The sequence below is a fragment of the Gymnoscopelus braueri genome (assembly GCF_963280865.1).
Source record: "Gymnoscopelus braueri genome assembly, chromosome: 14".
In the NCBI taxonomy this organism is placed as follows: domain Eukaryota; kingdom Metazoa; phylum Chordata; class Actinopteri; order Myctophiformes; family Myctophidae; genus Gymnoscopelus; species Gymnoscopelus braueri.
The window spans coordinates 4,107,095-4,126,545 of NC_137619.1; the positions used below are offsets into that span (position 1 = coordinate 4,107,095).

Below are 19,451 nucleotides of genomic sequence, written 5' to 3' on the forward strand. Positions count from 1 at the left end.
TTTACTTAAGTAAAGAATTTGAGTACTTTTTCCACCACTGCACATTTGTGATATGTGACTCATACGTTCTGTTGCAAAACCTGAACTGCACTGAGCAGCAGGAACATTGAAAACTCTCAGAGCTGGTAAACTGGGTCGCGCTCCTAAAAATAGCCGACCCCACAAGCTCCACGGCGCGTTGGCGGACGCAACGCGCCGTGGAGCTTGTGGGGTCGACTATTTTTAGGAGCTTTAAAGTGGTTTATGAGCAGAGAAGAGCTTTGGATATCATGTCTAGAGGCCTTGTAAGACGTGTTTATCGCCGCATGCCTTATTAGCGCAGATAGATGTGATCTGAAACAACATAAACATGGAGTCAGGAAATAAATGTCTAGGCTCCAACGTGACGTTTCTGTTTTGAAACGCCCTCAGAGAAACACTGGACGCTGACCGCGCTGAAACGCAAGTCGTGGCGCCAGGAAGGGGAGCGCCACACTTTATCAAAGAAATGCAGAAAGTCACTGGCAGCTCCAAAAATGTGAATTTTGTTTTTTTTTTATCTTAAAACGATTTGGACATCTGGTAGCATCACACACTACGGGAGAATCTTATAATATTCTCTTAAAGGACGACTTCACCGCTTTTCAACCTATCTTCATATAATTGGTCCTCACTAATACTCATAATAAAATTGTACAATTTTTTTCTACTTGGTCTGTGTCTCAGAGGAGGGCTGTGGACAGTTCAGAGTCCTGTCTACCAGTGACATCATCAATGGGGAATCCAAGCTAATAGAAACTGCAGGCTTTCTATTCCTGGAAAGTTGCAATGCAATAAAAGAAGCCATTGTTCTCGTGTTAATAAAAATCTAAATAAAAAATGTGAAATCTTGCTGGAAAAAAAAATCATGCCTAACGATGATGTCACTGGTAGACAGGTTTCTGGACTGTGCACAGCCCTCCTATGAGACACAGACCAAGTAGAAACAAATTGTACAATTTTATCATGAGTATTAGTGAGGACCAATTATATGAAGATAGGTTGAAAAGCGGTGAAGTCGTCCTTTAACCCATTACGACCGGGAACGCATCTGTGTCATTTTAAGATTTCTTTGGCTATTCAAAAATAGCAGATATACAAGCTCATAGCGCGGCACTGAGTGCCTTGCTAAGAGCTTGTAGATCTGCTATTTTTGAAAAATTCTTTGAATATATATGTATATGTTTTAAAGCGAAAATGTTGATCTCCGATCTGTGCTTCTGGGGGTACCTGGAACACAATATTTTGAGCTTGGGGTCGGCGGCCAAATACATATCATTCTGGGGGTCCTTGACATGAAAAGTTTGAGCACCACTGACATAGTAACATACGTTTTTTTCAAAAAACTGTTTAAATTTCAGAAGGCATTTTGTAGAATCGGCCTCAGGTCTTAAAGGGTTAAGATCGGATCTTTGAACCGCACGTACCAGAGGATACTCATGGCTGACATTCGCTCCCGGCTGGGGTACAGTACCCCTTCCCCCGTTACTTGGGTCGGTTCGTTTCCGACCCTAAATCACCCCGATTATCTTTAACCATTTGACTGCCAATCACGTAGATCTACGCGAACCGATTTAAAGCCGCCACGTGCCAATCGCGTAGATCTACGTGAAGTGAAAAAAAAAATGAAAAAAAATAAATATATTTTTTCCAATTTCACCCAAAGACCAAGGAGATATGATTAGTTGAAGATCTAGACTCCTATCCACTTCCTTGTTAACTTAAAACTTAAAAAGTCTATATTTCGGCTCCTGAGTACTTTTTATTTTCCAATGAAAAACTCTGGCACTGGCTAAAAAAATATGAAAATACCTCTGGCAGTTAATGGGTTAAGTGTGGGTTAGGGTGCCATTATAGGCAAAATATCTTCTTGAAAATCTCCAAACAATGTACAAAGAAATAGACAAAATAGCAGATCTTGATCAAAAGCTTGACCTGAATGTAACATAAAATGGTGTGCTTGTGTGTGCATGTGTGTGCGTGTGGCTGTCTGTGCGTGTGGCTGTCTGTGCGTGTGTCTGTGTCTGTGCGTGTGTCTATGCGTGTGTGTGTGTGTGTGTGTGTGTGTGTGTGTGTGTGTGTGTGTGTGTGTGTGTGTGTGTGTGTGTGTGTGTGTGCGTGTGCGTCTCTGTGTGTGTGTGTGTGTGTGTGTGTGTCTCTGTGCGTGTGCGCCTGTCTGTGTAGGTACCAGAGCAGTATGGAACCATTCGTGCGGTGTCTGAGGGGAAGGGAGAACAGATTCTAGTCGGAACGTCGAAGAATTTCATCCTCAGAGGAACCTTCAACGATGGCTTCCTGGTTCAAGTACAGGTACAACACTCTTTCTTCTCGTTTCGCCCCGCGGACCAGACCGCGGACCAGACCGCCCCGACGCAGGACAGTGTTGTGTGTCTGATGCACGTTCTCCTCCGCTCGTCTTGTCGAGCTAAGCTTAGCTAGCCTACTTTGAATGTAGAAAACATGTGTATGTTATGCTAGGTAACGTTAGGGCACATGATTTTGACGTCAAATTTTGATTTAGTTTTAGTCATAGTCTTTTGAATAAAATTCCATTTAGTTTTAGTCATAGTTTAGTCATCTGAAATGTCTTAGTTTTTGTCTAGTTTTAGTCGACTAAATATCATAAGATTATAGTCGACTAAAACTACAGTTGATTTAGTCGACTAAAATGTATGTTGGCGGTGCCTTGATGGCGTTATAATGGCTGATTTTACTCTTGGTTGCATGCTGAAAATAGCCGATCTACAAGCTCACAACGCGTCGCAGCGTGACGCGTTGTAAGCTTGTAGATCGGCTATTTTCAGAGCGCAACACCCGAGCGCAACCAAACATAAAATGACTTGTCTTATAGATCTACTGGATCTCTTCTCCACTCGTCTCACTAACATTTTAGTCTAGTTTTTATTTGTTGACGACATTGTCAATATATTTAGTCTTAGTTTTAGTCATCATAGCTTATTTTGTATTTCTTTTTTATTTCTTTTTCTTCAGTGAAAAAAAGGTAGTCGACCAACATTTTTCGTCATAGTTTTAGTCGACGAAAACAACACTGGCACAGAGTGGGCGTTTCCTGTTTTCTCAGAAGCGTTGCACTGCTATATGTCCTGCTTAGCCCCGCCCATCCGGGTCAAACACCTGTTTTTTTCTGGGCTTTTTTCAATGAGTCCCATCCGTGTACAGGGACCCACAGATGATTTGTGGTGTGTGTGTGTGTACTTGTCAGGTTAGGGTTAGGATTAGACATGTACAGCTTAGGCTTAAGTTAAAAATATGGTTTTCAGCGTCATCAGCGCACATACCCTAGGTGGGGTTGGGGAAAGGGCCTACTCTGTGTGGAGTTTGCATGTTCTCCCCGTGTCTCCTAGGGTAGTTAATACCCTCACAAAAACATGCAGTAATCCTGGTCGCTATACCGCCTCCCGGATGACAGCCGGGGCGCCTGATGGAGGGGAAGGGAACTGGTTGGAATAACGTGTTCCTTCCACGCGCTACGTCCAACCGGGGAAACTCCCCCCTGTCAGGTGATAAGAAGGTCAGTTGGCTCTCATGCATTGAAGGAGGCATGAGCTCGGCTCTGGGCTCCCTAGGCTGGCAGAGGGAGTGTAGCGCCCAGGATCACTTAGATAATTGGCACCGGGTGAAAAAGGGTTACAAAATCGCAGGCACATTTTTTTTTTTTAATATGGTTTTCAGTTTTTAAAATGTTCTGCTATTTATCTACTTTCAGCTATATTTTCAGTGCCGTCCTAAAATGTTGATGTCCTCCACGAGTATAATATTACAAACGCGCGTGTGTGTGTGTGTGTGTGTGTGTGTGTGTGTGTGTGTGTGTGTGTGTGTGTGTGTGTGTGTGTGTGTGTGTGTGTGTGTGTGTGTGTGTGTGTGTGTGTGTGTGTGTGTGTGTGTGTGTGTGTGTGTGTGTGTGTGTGTGTGTGTGTGTGTGTGTGTGTGTGTGTGTGCGCGTGCGTGCGTTCACAGGGCCATACAGATGAGTTGTGGGGTCTGGCGTCTCATCCATTCAGAGAGATGTTTCTGACGTGCGCTCAGGACAGGATGGTGTGTCTGTGGAACGCCTCGTCTCACAGCCTGGAGTGGAGCCGACAGCTGGAGGTATGTGTGACACGCACACACACACACACACACACACACACACACACACACTCTTAAGGCCTCTACACCTGTGGTTCTCAAACGTATTCATGTCAAGGACCCCCTTTGGAAATATGTTGTGCCAGTGACCCGCCATGAGAGAAGATTTGTCAACATTTTAGTTTTTCTTTAGTTTCTCGTTGCCAAAGCTTAAAATAGGACTAAAGTGTTAACACATTGAATGCCAGTCGCGTAGATCTACGCGAACCTATTTAAAGCCGCAGCGTGCCAGTCGCGTAGATCTACGCAAACCGCCGATTCCCATGTTAAGTGCCCCAGGTGCACTTTCAGAATTTTTTTGATCCATTTCCGTTTCCGGTTTCCGGTCGGAAACAGAATTATTCGGGTTCCGGTTTTTTCGATCGTATCCGCTTCCTGTCTGGGATCCTGTTTGAAACTCGATTTTCTCGGTTGTTGTTTTTCTCCTCGCTGATCACTGTTTAGCGTTGATCGGCTGTATCTTCAAGATGGCGGCTCGCATTTGGAAACTGTTTTCGCTGGCCGTTTCTCACGGATCCGCCGTGTGTTTAGAACCAAATGAACGCGCACTTTTAACTTATTTAGCGAGGTCTGTGGCGACATGAAAAAAACTAAAAAACAACAATAAAACGCTGGCACTGGTGAGTACATTATGAGATTAAACTCTGGCATGGAATGTGTTAAAGGACAACTTTGTTTTTTTTACAACCACGGTTTATGTTTTAGCTTGTAATTAAAGTAAATAAAATATAAGTGTTACATTTTTTTCATTTACTGCTTTCTATAGTTTTAGCAATTTTCGTGATCTCTTTTTTACAGTGGGCGGGGGCATTCGGGCAGGTGGCTAAATATGTATTTTTTTACACAATAAAAAGACCTGTGGTCTTTGATGGCCAGATATCAGTTATTGGGGGCTAGAAGAGCTACTGTAAATGATCATAAAGAAATTGCCGGGTTATTGTGTAAAAAAAAGACATATTTAGCCACCTGCCCGAATGCCCCCGCCCACTGTAAAAAAAAAAACACAAAGAATGTTAAAACTATAGAAAGCAGTAAATGATTTTGTTTTAACACTCATCTTTTTTTTACTTTAATTACAAGCTAAAACATCAACCTTGGTTGTAAAAAAACAAAGTTGTCTTTTAAAACTGTTTGGCATTTAGCTGGAGACCCCTGGAACCGCCTCAAGGAGTGTGTATGAATGACTTGTCTTAGTTCTACTGAATCTCTTGTCCTCTAGTCCCTCCCTAACATTTTAGTGCGTCACAAAGTGACGCATTGTAAGCTTGCAGATCAGCTATTTCACTATTTTAGTTTAAGGATAAAATTATTAAATATGTCAGTGATTCCTTTGTACTGTGTAAGTTATGTACGTTATCTGTCATATCTGTAATTCACGATTACGAAGCCTAAAATGCAAACAGACATTTAATTTGTATTCTCGTATTATCGTTCAATGCCAAAAAAACACAATGAAATTGTTAATTTGCAATTATTTGTATGACAATTTATCGTCTTCTTAAATGTTGTAAATACTCCAGACTTGGGCTTGCAGTGTTTCTGAACAAGCAGAGGATCACAGTTTGAATTTGTTTTTTTTCCTCCTTCTGGTTCATTAATGCAAGGGTTCCCAAACCTTGCAGGCCGCCCGCGACCCCCCAAAATAATCATATTGGAACTGGGGAACCCCCAAAATAATCGACAAGCACTTGGAATTGCAGGCATTACATTTAGTTTGACTCGGTTCCACCGATAAATGTTGTGAAAACAGCCGATCTACAAGCTCACAACGCCTCGCACTGCGAGGCGTTGTGAGCTTGTAGATCGCCTATTTTCACAACGTTTGCCTCTTTCTTATGTAATATTTGACAATTTGGCATTAAACATTTCTTAAAGGTCCTAGCAATGCGCAGATACCATGTATACACTTGCTGTATACTGTATGTGTGTTTGTTTACTGTTGAGTGAGAAAACAATGTTAGCAATTAAGCTAATCATTAACCCATTAACTGCCAGAGGTATTTTCATATTTTTTTTAGCCAGTGCCAGAGTTTTTCATTGAAAAAAAAAGTACTCAGGAGCCGAGATACAGATTTATTATATATATTTTTTTTAGTTCACGTAGATCTACGCGATTGGCACGTGGCGGCTTTAAATAGGTTCGCGTAGATCTACGTGATTGGCAGTGAATCAGTTAAGCACCCCCCCCCAAATGATTTGGGGACGCCCAGTTTGGCAACCACTGCGTTAATGCTACTCTGAAGAGAGTGAGACATTTCTCCAATGGATGCAGCTGATCTGTGTCTGATGTCACTTCCAGCATGTTGACCGTGACGTTCCAGAGAACTTCACACTCTTTTCATCACAGTTTTAGCTAAGCACGCGGCAGCACCCCGTTCTCTTCAGGAATGTTACCAGACTTTTGCACTGATCCAACATTTGCAACCACATCTCTGATGTTGTCTGGTGCATTCTTTCTCAGAGAATGTATGTCAGGGGTGATGCAACTTTGATGATGGAGAGGCCCACTATATTTCCACACTCACTCCAGAGGGACACATTGCATATACTGTCGGGCCATTCTATGTCACACAAAAGTAGCGGAAATAGCAGATCTACAAGCTCAAAGCGCGTCGCAGTGTGAGCTTGTAGATCTGCTATTTTTGCATTGGAATTCAGATTAATTATTTTGCAATTTTTTTTTTTGGAATCGTGAAAAGTGACATTGTTATTTAATTTCAAATGCATTTAATTATACTTATGTTAACTTTATGAACTTAAATACAAATACATTGGACATCCTAAGCGAAAGCTTTCCCCACAATAACACAAAGGACTCCGGGTATACCATGTAGGGTTTAAGTGGGTAAAGTACATACGTATACATGTAGGTAGAATGTTATTTTCAAATATGAATAAGTAGTAAATATTTCAAAATAACAACAAAAAAAAGAAGTAATACTTCTGCCATCAGGCATAATACACAGTCATACATTCTAACATATTAGAGTTATATAATCATGCTTGTATATTAATAAATACACTTTTCTCTCTCTCTCTCTCTCTCTCTCTCTCTCAGGAACACGGTCACTGTGCAGACTTCCATCCTAGTGGAGCGGTGGTTGCCATAGGAACCCACTCAGGAAAGTAAGTGTTGACTGTTCCACATAGAAAGTCCTGTAGTAGACAGCACTGAATGCATCCTGCTCATGCATGATGCACCCCACCCCCCCCCCCCCCCTAGCCCTGGTCCAGAGCGTTAGTGATAAGTTCAAATCCTCCAGATCTGTAGAGGGCACTGTGGAGTAAATAAAAATAAATAAATTGTCTCGCGGACATATTTTATTTTCTGCATAAAAAGTGTATTTTACAGAGTAGGTGGGGTGCTGAGAGGCCTCCCACCTCCGAGAATAGACTTTCAACAACACAAAACAACCTTTGTTTCGGTGAGTAGTGAAGTGGTTTTGTTTATTTTCAGTATTGTTGGAGCCCTCGCAGGGCAGTGGAATTCCTTGTACATGTGCAGAGCCCAGGGTCTGGCAGGGCGTTAGAGAGAACTCACTGACCAGGGCTAATACCCCCCCACCTCCCAAAAAAAGAAGTGCAGAAATCCCCCCTGCCATATTCTTCTGTTGGTATTAACTCTCGCTTTTAGCTGCGTTGTTCATTCCACGAATCCACCATCCTTACAATATAGGTCATTGGTTCTCAAAGTGGGGTCCTTGAGGGAGTTCCAGGGGGTCCCCAGCTAAATTATGGATAGTTAGGAAACCAAATGGACCCTCATGGTTCTGTAACTCTGAGAGTGTACAAATGGAGTGTACCAAATGGAACTCTCTGAGTTAAATTAACATTGATTTTACAATATAAATTGGGATCCCAGAGATAGAAATGCCATTAAATGGGGGTCCGTAGCCTAAATGCATGTCAAACTGGGGGGTCCTTGAAATGAAAATGGAAAACTGCTAGAGTCATAAACATCTTCTCTTATGGGGGTCCCTGAGGCATATCTTTTCAAATGGGGGTCCGCGGGCATGTCAATTTGGGGGTCCTTCCTTGACATGAAAAGGTTTGAGAACCACTGATATAGGTGACTAAGCTTTCCAAATATATAAAATACAATACCAATTGGTGTTATTGAAGGGGAGAAATAATCGACCAAAATAACATTTCCAAACTTTCTAGTGCTGGATGATGTATTGAGTATCTAAGCTATTTTGGAGATACAAATGTAAGCAAGCAACATGTTAAATGTTTTTTTTTTTTAATAGCAGATCTACAAGCTCATAGAGCGGCACTCGGTGCCGCGATATGAGCTTGTAGATCTGCTATTTTTGAATAGCCCAAGTATAAAATAATGGTTATAGCTAAAAATGGGTTAATGTGTGAACGCATCTGAAACGGGACATTCTCCTGTTGCATGCTACATGCTACATGCTACATGCTGCATGTGTGAAAAACCAAACACTGGAGACTGGACAATGTCCCCGGACATAATTCCCGGGACGTTATCAAGCGAGAAAGCAGCTTATTTGTTATCATGTATGTTTTATAACAATGTCCATTGATTTCTAAGGTGGTAAATGATTGTTATTTTATAATAAGGTAATGCTCTTGTATTCCTATAGGTGGTATGCTCTGGATGCAGAGACTAGAGATCTGGTGGCCATTCACACTGATGGCAACGAACAGCTGTCTGTCATGAGGTTCTCTATAGGTGAGGTTACACACACACACACACACACACTCACACTCACACTCACACACACAATTTTTTTTTAAACTAAGTCGAGAGCCGAAAAAATAGCAACTCTACAAGCTCGCTACGCGCGTCGCGAGCTTGTAGATCGGCAATTTTTCGGTGCAACTAAGTATAAATCATGTTTTATTCTTAATTCCAACCCCTAAACCTGACCTCTAGATGTCTAATTTAAGAAATATATAATTTAAGAAATAGTGAAAGATCTACAGATCTACAAGCTCACAACGTGTCACAATATTTGTAAAACCCACAAACTCGCTCTTCTGTGAGACACAATAGACTAGAGCACCGAAGTCGGGGGTGGAAGTTTTCCACCCCCGTTCTGAATTCCCATAGACGTGTCTAATATCGCGTCAAATAAGAACTGTGTTCCAAAAATAAACAAATGATCCCGACGGTTTGACTCATATGGATATGAAACACCAACTGACGGTGAGAAAACACTAATGTTACTTCCGCCGAATTAGTTACATTTTCGCCAGAAACAGACAGTATCAAATATAAGTGACTGACTATCATAAACGATACAGAGCCACCTCCCTGACAATATCGCCAGGAAAGTTTGTTTATTTTTGGACCACAATTCTTAAATGAGACGATTCTAAGATGACCCAATGTTATTCTCCATAGCAGGGGCGTCAATCTGTCTTGAGGCTGGGGGGGGTCCCTCGCGCCCGAAATTTTGGTTATATGGCGGATTTGGGAGGCTTTTTTCTTGGATTTTGGTTACTTTATTTCGGTTTTAGGGTTAGGTTAGGGTTATGTTATTTTGCCTAATTTTACTGATTTAATATCAAAATACTATTTTAACATTCATTTTTTATTATTCTAAATGACTTGGGGATGAGTAGCCCTGATCACCTCAAGGCAAAACACAGGCCGAGGCCCAGCCAACTGCCAAGTAGGAGTAATATAAATTTTATTTTACCCACCACTGGCTGTTTCAAATAATGAGCAGAGCAGAGGAATTGAGCATCAACCATCTACGATTATCAATAGCTACTGTAAAGTATAACGAATAGAAGGTTTGGCACAGAGGCTTGTGAGTTTTGTTCAGAACATGAAGTTTTCTTTATATTAACTTAGTAAATTTACTCATCACCAAGCAGCCGCACTTGGAGTTGGTTTGTTTCAGGATAGACAGACACTAATAACAAATATAATGCAGCTGAGAAACTTTGGTCAACTTCATTATGTACAGTACTTGGCATAATACATGCAGACTGCAGTCCATTTGGAAACACTGGACCCTACCTGGTCGTAGTGTCACTGTTGCCTGGGATGGTCCAGGTCCATTGCATTGCTCCTAACATTATCAAAATTGCAGCTGCTAAATCCTTTGATCACTGATGACCGACATTCTCCGTGTCCTCCTCTTCACTTCGGTTTTGGTCAAACTACCTATAATTATTCACAACAAATCTTTGGACCACGGGACGTCAGTTAGTTTGAGTCAGCGGGGGTCTATCACTTTCTGTTTCTTTTTCCTCGGTAGCTTTCACTGTTTTAAAATACTTGCTTAAATATGCACACTTTGCAGCTAGCACAGATAGCTCTTGTATCCTCTCATTATGTTGTTGAGCATTTTCTTCCCCAAATGCGACTTGTAAACAAACCGGTGAAACCACATGTTGATGCGTGCTGTGGTCGAGATAGAATACAAGAACGCTCGTCCCAAAACACACTCGCCCCGGGTATATCCGGCGGCCTCGGTCGGCGAAAAAAATAGGGGCGAGTGTGTTTTGGGGCGAGTGTTTTTTCCCCGTGCAGTGAAGGAAGCCGTGCTGCGGACCAAACCATTTTGGGATTTACACGGGGGGGGGCAAATAAATCCTTTAAAATACATTGTGTTTATGAGTGCAGTGCATGATTTCAAAAGTGGGTTCAGATTCTATTAAATAAGTATTTATTATTCTAAATTACTTGGGGGGGGGGGGTCTGGGGGGGATCCAATCTGACTTGGGGGGGTCCAATCTGAAGCTAGGGGGGGACGAAACCCCCCCGTCCCCCCCCGGGATTGACGCGCATGCTCCATAGAGAAATTACCTTACGAACCAGGGGATGAACGAGTGACGTCAGGACTTCTGTACTCTATGAAGTAGAACCTTATCCCATTTAGACCTGAGGCCGATACTAAAAACGCCTTCTAAATCCTGACCCAGGTTTTCCGAAAAACTTCAAATATTTATTCTAAAATAAAAATGCATGTTGCTATATACTGTACATAGCAACAAGAACCCCAAAAGGCGTTCCCATCTTGAAAGGTATAGTTACAAATAGGGAATCCTGCCCAAAATGGGTCAATTTGTGGAAAAACATAAAACGTTGGAATTATGAAGATACAAGGTTTCTTCCTGACAGTGACGGTATATAATATATATTTTGTGTGTGTGTGTGTGTGTGTGCGTGTGCGTGTGCGTGTGCGTGTGCGTGTGTGTGCGTGTGCGTGTGCGTGTGCGTGTGCGTGTGCGTGTGTGTGTGTGTGTGTCTCTCTCCAGATGGCAGCTTGTTAGCAGTGGGATCGCACGACAACTTTATTTACCTCTACACTGTAGCAGAGAAAGGACGCAAGTACTCCAGATACGGGAAGTGCACTGTAAGTGTGTGTGTGTTTGCGCGTGCGTGTGTGAGAGGAACGTTTCGCTGGTCGGTCCTCACTTTCCAGGATGTTTTTGAATCCTGCGTTAGAATTTGGGGATTTTGCAGTTTGAACATTAACACATTAACCGCCAAGAACGTAGTCCTACGGTCCGTTAAATCCAACTGTTAAGCGCCGAGACCGTAGCCCTACGGGCTGCGGTCTTTTCGCGCATGCGCGGTCCGGGTGCACTTTCGGATTTTTTTTGATCCACTTCCGTTTCCGGTTTGATGACAGGAAATAGAATTATTTGGGATCCGGTTTTGACGATCACGCCCGCTCCCATTCTACAGACGAAACTGAAACTCAATTCTCTTCCTGTAGTTTTTTCTCCTCGCATTTCACTGTTTAACGTAATCCGCTCTAACTCAAACATGGATGCCCCGTTTGACACGCGATCTTCACTGGGAGATACAGGGAGATCTCGCGGATGTAAACAGACCGTTCACGGCTCAATCTTAAGGATTTTAACAAGATCTATGGCGACATGAAAAAAACAAAAAAACAACAAAAACACCTTGGCACTGGTGAGTACATTATGAGATTAACCTCTGGCGGTGGATGTGTTAAAGAGCTGGTGCCATGTTTTTGCACTTTTTCTGTTTTTCATGTGTCTATGAGGTTGATAGAACTTCATTAAGCCCCCCGGTGGTGTTTTTATGGTGTTTTATGTCTTCTCTGACTATTTGGAGTTTCTTCCTGGAGGCTGAAACCTTGAGGGTCAAACGTGCCAATAGAGAAACAGCGCTTTAGTGACATCACAAAGCCATACCCTCCCCCTCATTATCATAACACAACAGGTGTGGGCATGAGGAGGAGGAGGGACTAGGACAGGTGGGTGGTGCTAAGGTGGTGGAGGAGGTGCTAAGGTGAGAACCAGGTATACTTAATGAACTGGTGGGTGTGTCTACATAAAAACAACATTTTAACACTTACTGTACACTTTCTTTTTGTTGAAAAAAATCCTTACATAATAATAATACCTTATGATCAGGTTTTAGGGTTGAAAAATATCATGGCACTCCATCTTTAACTGTCTGTCTCTGTCTCTGTCTATGTCTGTCTGTCTGTCTGTCTGTCTTTACATCTCCCTGTCTGTCTGTCTGTCTGTCTGTCTGTCTGTCTATGTTTCTGTCTGTCTTTACGTCTCCCTGTCTGTCTTGTGCTCAGGGACATTCCAGCTACATCACTCATCTGGACTGGTCTCCAGACAACAACTACATCATGTCCAACTCAGGAGACTACGAGATCCTTTACTGTGAGTTTGATCGCATTTTAACTTCATCCGGGCAAAATCATCATCATCATAACCTTTATTTAAACTCGAAGTACAGTTGAGGGGCAAGCCCTCATTTTCAATGTAGTCGAGATACACAACATAATATTCAACCAGAATAAACATTTATATACATCAATATTAATATAAGAATTAGAGGACAGAGAAAACTCAAACATATTCAAAGAACTAAGACAGATAGGCCAGGAATTAATTAAAACAGTTACAATCTGGAACAAAAGTGTTGGAGACCATTTCCCTAAATTGACCCAAGGAAGGCAGTAAATGAAATATACAGACAGACAAACTCATTACATAGTACTGTCTGGAACACGTGAGAATAGCCATGCAATTAGGCCATTAACAAGTGTCCAAGTGCACGTGGGTCCCTATCAGTTGATAGAATGGTCATTACACAGGCATGCGCAGTCAGTCAATCAACCACCCTGAAGCTACGCGGGTGTGTGACAGGCAGCCCAGAGGAGAAGAACTACCCAATAAGTATTACCCACATATAAAAAGACGCTTTATTGCAACCAATAATAACAAATAAAATAAATAAAAACAAATAGTAATAAGTTATTAATAATAACCAAAGAGAATCGACTAGAAAAGGATATTATTTTAGAGAAGGCACACAAAATCAATGTCCTCGTTGAGATCAGGAGGGGTGAGTGCATCCAGAAAGTTTCCCTCTGGTTGAATTTCCTGAGGCGATCACCACCTCTTGTGAAGGGCTTGATGTGTTCTATACCTGTAATCCGTAGGAGGGTGTCATTGCTATTGTGACATTGGCTGAAGTGTCTGGCTATGGGGTAGTTAGTGTTGTTAGTGCAGATTCAGTAGCATATTTAATCACAAAGGCGACGCTGGGTCCAGCCTACATAAAAAAATATTAGGGCAGGTACAGATAAGGCGATAAATTACATGGGTAGTGTTGCAGTTAATCCTATGTATTTTCTGGCTTTGGAAGCCAACAAAAGTCTTGGTCTGAGAGACATTGGAACAATGAGGACCACGCATGCACTTAAAGTAATACAATGCAGGTCCACAAATAACGATTTTTAGCAACCACTGCTTGTCACTACTGTCACTGCATGATATAGCGCTGTCCTGCATTACCCAGAATTCCATTTGTTTTCACCGGAAGACGGAAGCGTTTCAAAAATCGTTCTTTTAATTGTTTTATATTATCTGTGGATCGTTTCTCTTAGCCAGTGGAGCCTTAGTTACCGTGAGCTGTGTTTTCTTTTGCTGTTGTTTTTCCATCTTCAAATCCTATAATGTCTTAAAAACAGCGTGAGATTCCTTTTTGTTATTAGCGCGGTAGTTCCTGGCCAAACAGGAAACCGGTGCGGTAGTTCCTGGCCAAACAGGAAACCGGCGCGGTAGTTCCTGGCCAAACAGGAAACCGGTGCATTTCCGTCCCCGTTTCCGGCCAGATGACGTCATTTTCGCGGGAAACACGTCCCTGTCCACTTTCAATAGAAAATATGTTTATAAAAGGCTTTCGGGGGTGAAATTCATGCAGTGGGTGTTGTGAAACATTTGCCATTCACAAAAGATATACAATTTAACTTTAGTTTTTTGGAAAAAGTTACCTAGTATAACTTTAAACATGCCAATAGGTTTGTTAAGCCAAGACTCCTTGATAGGAGGAAGGACCCCATTCCGGATGCTGTCAATGCACTGAATGGGACATTATCACGTTTAATCAGACTATTGATTGATCAATAATAAATAGATTAACCACAATAATGTGGTTGAAGGAGACACTCCAACGTGTTCATGTGCTTTCAGGGGACATTCCAAACGGCTGCAAGCTGATCAGAAACAAGTCAGAGTGTAAAGACATCGATTGGGCCACGTACACCTGTGTCCTGGGATACCACGTCTTTGGTTAGTGCTGTGTGTGTGTGTGTGTGTGTGTGTGTGTGTGTGTGTGTGTGTGTGTGTGTGTGTGTGTGTGTGTGTGTGTGTGTGTGTGTGTGTGTGTGTGTGTGTGTGTGTGTGTGTGTGTGTGTGTGTGTGTGTGTGTGTGTGTGTGTGTGTGCTAAACTGTAAATGTGATCATTCTGAAACCTGATGTGTTTCTGCCCCCTGGTGGCTGGTTTGCCCCCCGTGTGTGTGTTTCTGTCTGTGTGTGTGTGTGTGTGTGTTTCTCTCTCTGTGTGTGTGTGTGTGTGTTTCTCTCTGTGTGTGTGTGTGTTTCTCTCTCTGTGTGTGTGTGTGTGTGTGTGTGTGTGTGTGTGTGTGTAGGCGTGTGGCCGGAGGGTTCTGATGGGACGGACATCAACGCTCTGATCAGGTCTCACAGCAGGAAGGTCATCGCCTTGGCCGACGACTTCTGTAAAGTTCACCTGTTCGCTTACCCTTGTTCTAGATTCAAGGTACACACGCACGCACGCACGCACACACGCACGCACACGCGCGCACACACACACACACACACACACACTCTATGCCAGTGGTATCCATTTTTATGGGTATAAATATCCCTTTATTTATTTAAACATTTTTTCTTTTTTTTCTAAATTAAAAACAAATTTAAAACTGTTTTCAAAAGAATTTGATAATTTGACATCCAATTTTTCTTTTGCTTCTCGAACTAAAAAGGTTGAGAATCAATGTTCCTAAATCTATACCCACCTAATCTATACCTAATCTATACCCACCTCAGAAGATGAATAAGTATTGTTAAATGGTGCATTTATATAGCGCTGTTATCCAAAGCGCTTTTACATTGATTGTGCATTTACATTCATCCATTCACACACACATTCACACACCCATTCACACACACACACACACACATTCACACACACATTCACACACACATTCACACACCCATTCACACACACACACACACATTCACACACCCATTCACACACACATTCACACACCCATTCACACACACATTCACACACACATTCATACACACATTCACACACACATTCACACACACATTCACACACACATTCACACACCCATTCACACACCCATTCACACACACATTCATACACACATTCACACACACATTCACACACCCATTCACACACACATTCACACACACATTCACATACACATTCACACACACATTCACACACACATTCACACACACACCCATTCACACACACATTCACACACACATTCACACACACATTCACACACACATTCACACACCCATTCACACACACATTCACACACACACATTCACACACCCATTCACACACACATTCACACATACACATTCACACACACATTCACACACCCATTCACACACACATTCACACACACATTCACACACACATTCACACACACATTCACACACCCATTCACACACACATTCACACACACACATTCACACACCCATTCACACACACATTCACACACACATTCACACACCCATTCACACACACATTCACACACACATTCATACACACATTCACACACACATTCACACACACATTCACACACACATTCACACACCCATTCACACACCCATTCACACACACATTCATACACACATTCACACACACATTCACACACCCATTCACACACACATTCACACACACATTCACATACACATTCACACACACATTCACACACACATTCACACACACACATTCACACACCCATTCACACACACCCATTCACACACACACCCATTCACACACACACCCATTCACACACACATTCACACACACATTCACACACACATTCACACACACATTCACACACCCATTCACACACACATTCACACACACACATTCACACACCCATTCACACACACATTCACACACACATTCACACACCCATTCACACACACATTCACACACACATTCATACACACATTCACACACACATTCACACACACATTCACACACACATTCACACACCCATTCACACACCCATTCACACACACATTCATACACACATTCACACACACATTCACACACCCATTCACACACACATTCACACACACATTCACATACACATTCACACACACATTCACACACACATTCACACACACACATTCACACACCCATTCACACACACCCATTCACACACACACCCATTCACACACACACCCATTCACACACACATTCACACACACATTCACACACACATTCACACACACATTCACACACCCATTCACACACACATTCACACACACACATTCACACACCCATTCACACACACATTCACACATACACATTCACACACACATTCACACACCCATTCACACATACACATTCACACACACATTCACACACACATTCACACACACATTCACACACACATTCACACACCGATGGCGGAGGAAACCATGCAAGGCACCAACCTGCTCATCGGGAGCAATAGGCTCCTTTGCACAGCAGCCATATTGTGAAGACATTCACAGGTTGTTACCAATGATACTAATGAAGGCTCTGTTCCATTCTGGTCAAACAGAGTCAGGGTGCTGACTCACTGGAAACACTCTGTTACACCAAGTGGCTCTAAAATTTGGGTCCAGGGACCCTCATGGTTCCTTGAGGGGGTTCCAAATGGCCCTTTACGGGTGTGTAACTCTGAGAGTGTACAAATGGAACCAAATGGACCCTTACGGGTCCATTTGGTTCCATTTGTACACTCTCAGAGTTATGGGGGTCGTGGAAATTGAAAAATCTGAGAACCACTGTGCTACACTAAATGTAATCTCTCAAGAACAGATTCTGCTCTGCGTTGGAATCTGTCGTGAAGGTTCGTCATAACGTATGACACTGGGCTACAAGTGGGCGTGCCTTCAGATCAGGAAGCAGGCCGCGCTTTACCCAATCAAATGTAGTGGGTGGGATTTACGTGTCCGCCGATCCTTCCCCACTCGAAACCAACCAAAACTAATTTAACTAATAGCGTCCGCGGAGCAGACAAAACCACGGAAAGATATTCACATTTTAACTTGCTCATTCATCATAGAAACAAGTGGGCTTATAACCAAAACGATCCATGTTCTCTGGGAGAAGTGGTGTTAGTGTTCCGTGTAGAAATATTGTTAGTGGGAATGAAAACATAGTCGCACCACCGGAAGTGATGCGCTGAATGCAGACCAAAACCCCGGTTTCCTTGCGCACGGATGCTACGTCGTCATTGTCTCAGAGCCAAGTGAGATAGTACAAACAGCAGAGGGCGCTGTTTTTCCTTCTCATTTGGTTCTGGGTTCCCAGATTGCACTAAATGGAACAGAGCCTTCATTAGTATCATTGGTAACACCTGTGAATGTCTTCACAATATGGCTGCTGTGCATAGAGCCTATTAGGGGTTCAGCGTCTTGCTCAAGGACACTTTGACCCTTTGAACTCTTAACGTACACCTGCGTGAAAATATTGTTGATATTAAAGCCATACTGTGTCAAAAAGGAGGAATTATTTTTTTGTGGAAAATATACTATATAAGATTGTATGAAAATTAACTTTTGTTTAAAGGCAGGGTAAGGGATATCTTTTGTAGTAAAAGTAAAATATTAAAATATCGGTTTTTTTGGTTAAAAGGTTAAAGCTCTATATTGTGATAGTAATCACTTAACGGGTTAAATAATTGGTTGTGACTCCTCCCACAAACAGGCGCCCAGTCACAAGTACAGCGCCCACAGCAGTCACGTGACCAACGTCAGCTTCCTGTACAACGACAGTCACCTGATCTCCACGGGGGGGAAGGACACGTCCACCATGCAGTGGCGGCTGGTGGAGAAGACGCCCTCGTTGGCCTCCGGCGCCTCCCCCTCCTCCTCCTCCGACCCCTCCCCCCTCTCTCTGGTGGGCGGGGAGGGGCTCCCCCTACACAACAACTCCGCCCCCCACCCCAGGAGGACGGACGTGAACCACCGCCACGCCCTGACCACGCCCACCGAGCCGACCACGCCTCCTCCTCCCGCCGCTCTCCCCGCCTCCCCGCCGCCGGGCTCCGGCGACGCCCTCACCCCGCCCTCCACGCCCCCCGCGGCCCCCCTCCTCCCCCTCGTCCTGGCCCCCCCGTCCCCGCCGCCGACGACGCCCACCCCGCCCACGGCCAATGGCGTGCCGCAGGACGACTCCCTGGAGACCCCGCCCCCCTCCGAGCTGACCCCGCCCCGCTCCGAGTCGACCCCGCCCCCGTCCGACAGCACGCCGAGTCCCAAGGACAGCCTGGAGCCCAGCGACGACGTGGCCACGCCCACCACCAGCGACGAGGCGGCCACGCCCACTAGCGACGAGGGCCTGCCGCCGTTCACCCCTCCCAACTAGAGAGAGAGAAAAACACCCGAAAGGAAGAGGGAGAGAGAGAGAGAGAGAGAGAGAGGAAGAGAGGTTTGTTTTATCTATGGGTAACTCTGAGAGGATACAAATGTAACCAAATGGACCCGTAGTAACGGGTCCATTTGGTTACAGTTGTATCCTCTGAGAGGATACAAATGTAACCAAATGGACCCATAGTAACGGGTCCATTTGGTTACAGTTGTATCCTCTCAGAGTTAAATTATAGTAAAGTTGCAGCAGTGTAATAACAAGTGTTATATCTGTGTTGTTACACAGTTATAAGAGAGAGAGAGAGAGAGAGAGAGAGAGAGAGAGGGAAGTGTCTCTTCAGTGCCCCCTACAGGCTCGATA

General features: G+C 43.4%; 1 protein-coding gene across 1 annotated transcript in view; it reads left to right on the forward strand.

The window, feature by feature from the left end:
* eml4 (EMAP like 4) overlaps positions 1-19,208 on the forward strand; it is a 77,879-nt gene extending 58,671 nt beyond the window's left edge. Inside the window, exons 16-24 of the mRNA XM_080449940.1 lie at positions 2,203-2,328; positions 3,997-4,128; positions 7,226-7,293; positions 8,775-8,863; positions 11,407-11,504; positions 12,717-12,804; positions 14,623-14,721; positions 15,082-15,212; positions 18,429-19,208. Of these exons, the coding sequence (XP_080306066.1) occupies positions 2,203-2,328; positions 3,997-4,128; positions 7,226-7,293; positions 8,775-8,863; positions 11,407-11,504; positions 12,717-12,804; positions 14,623-14,721; positions 15,082-15,212; positions 18,429-19,088 (1,491 nt within the window). The 3' untranslated portion in view covers positions 19,089-19,208. The remainder of the gene's footprint in view (positions 1-2,202; positions 2,329-3,996; positions 4,129-7,225; positions 7,294-8,774; positions 8,864-11,406; positions 11,505-12,716; positions 12,805-14,622; positions 14,722-15,081; positions 15,213-18,428) is intronic.
* Positions 19,209-19,451: the final 243 nt, after the last annotated feature.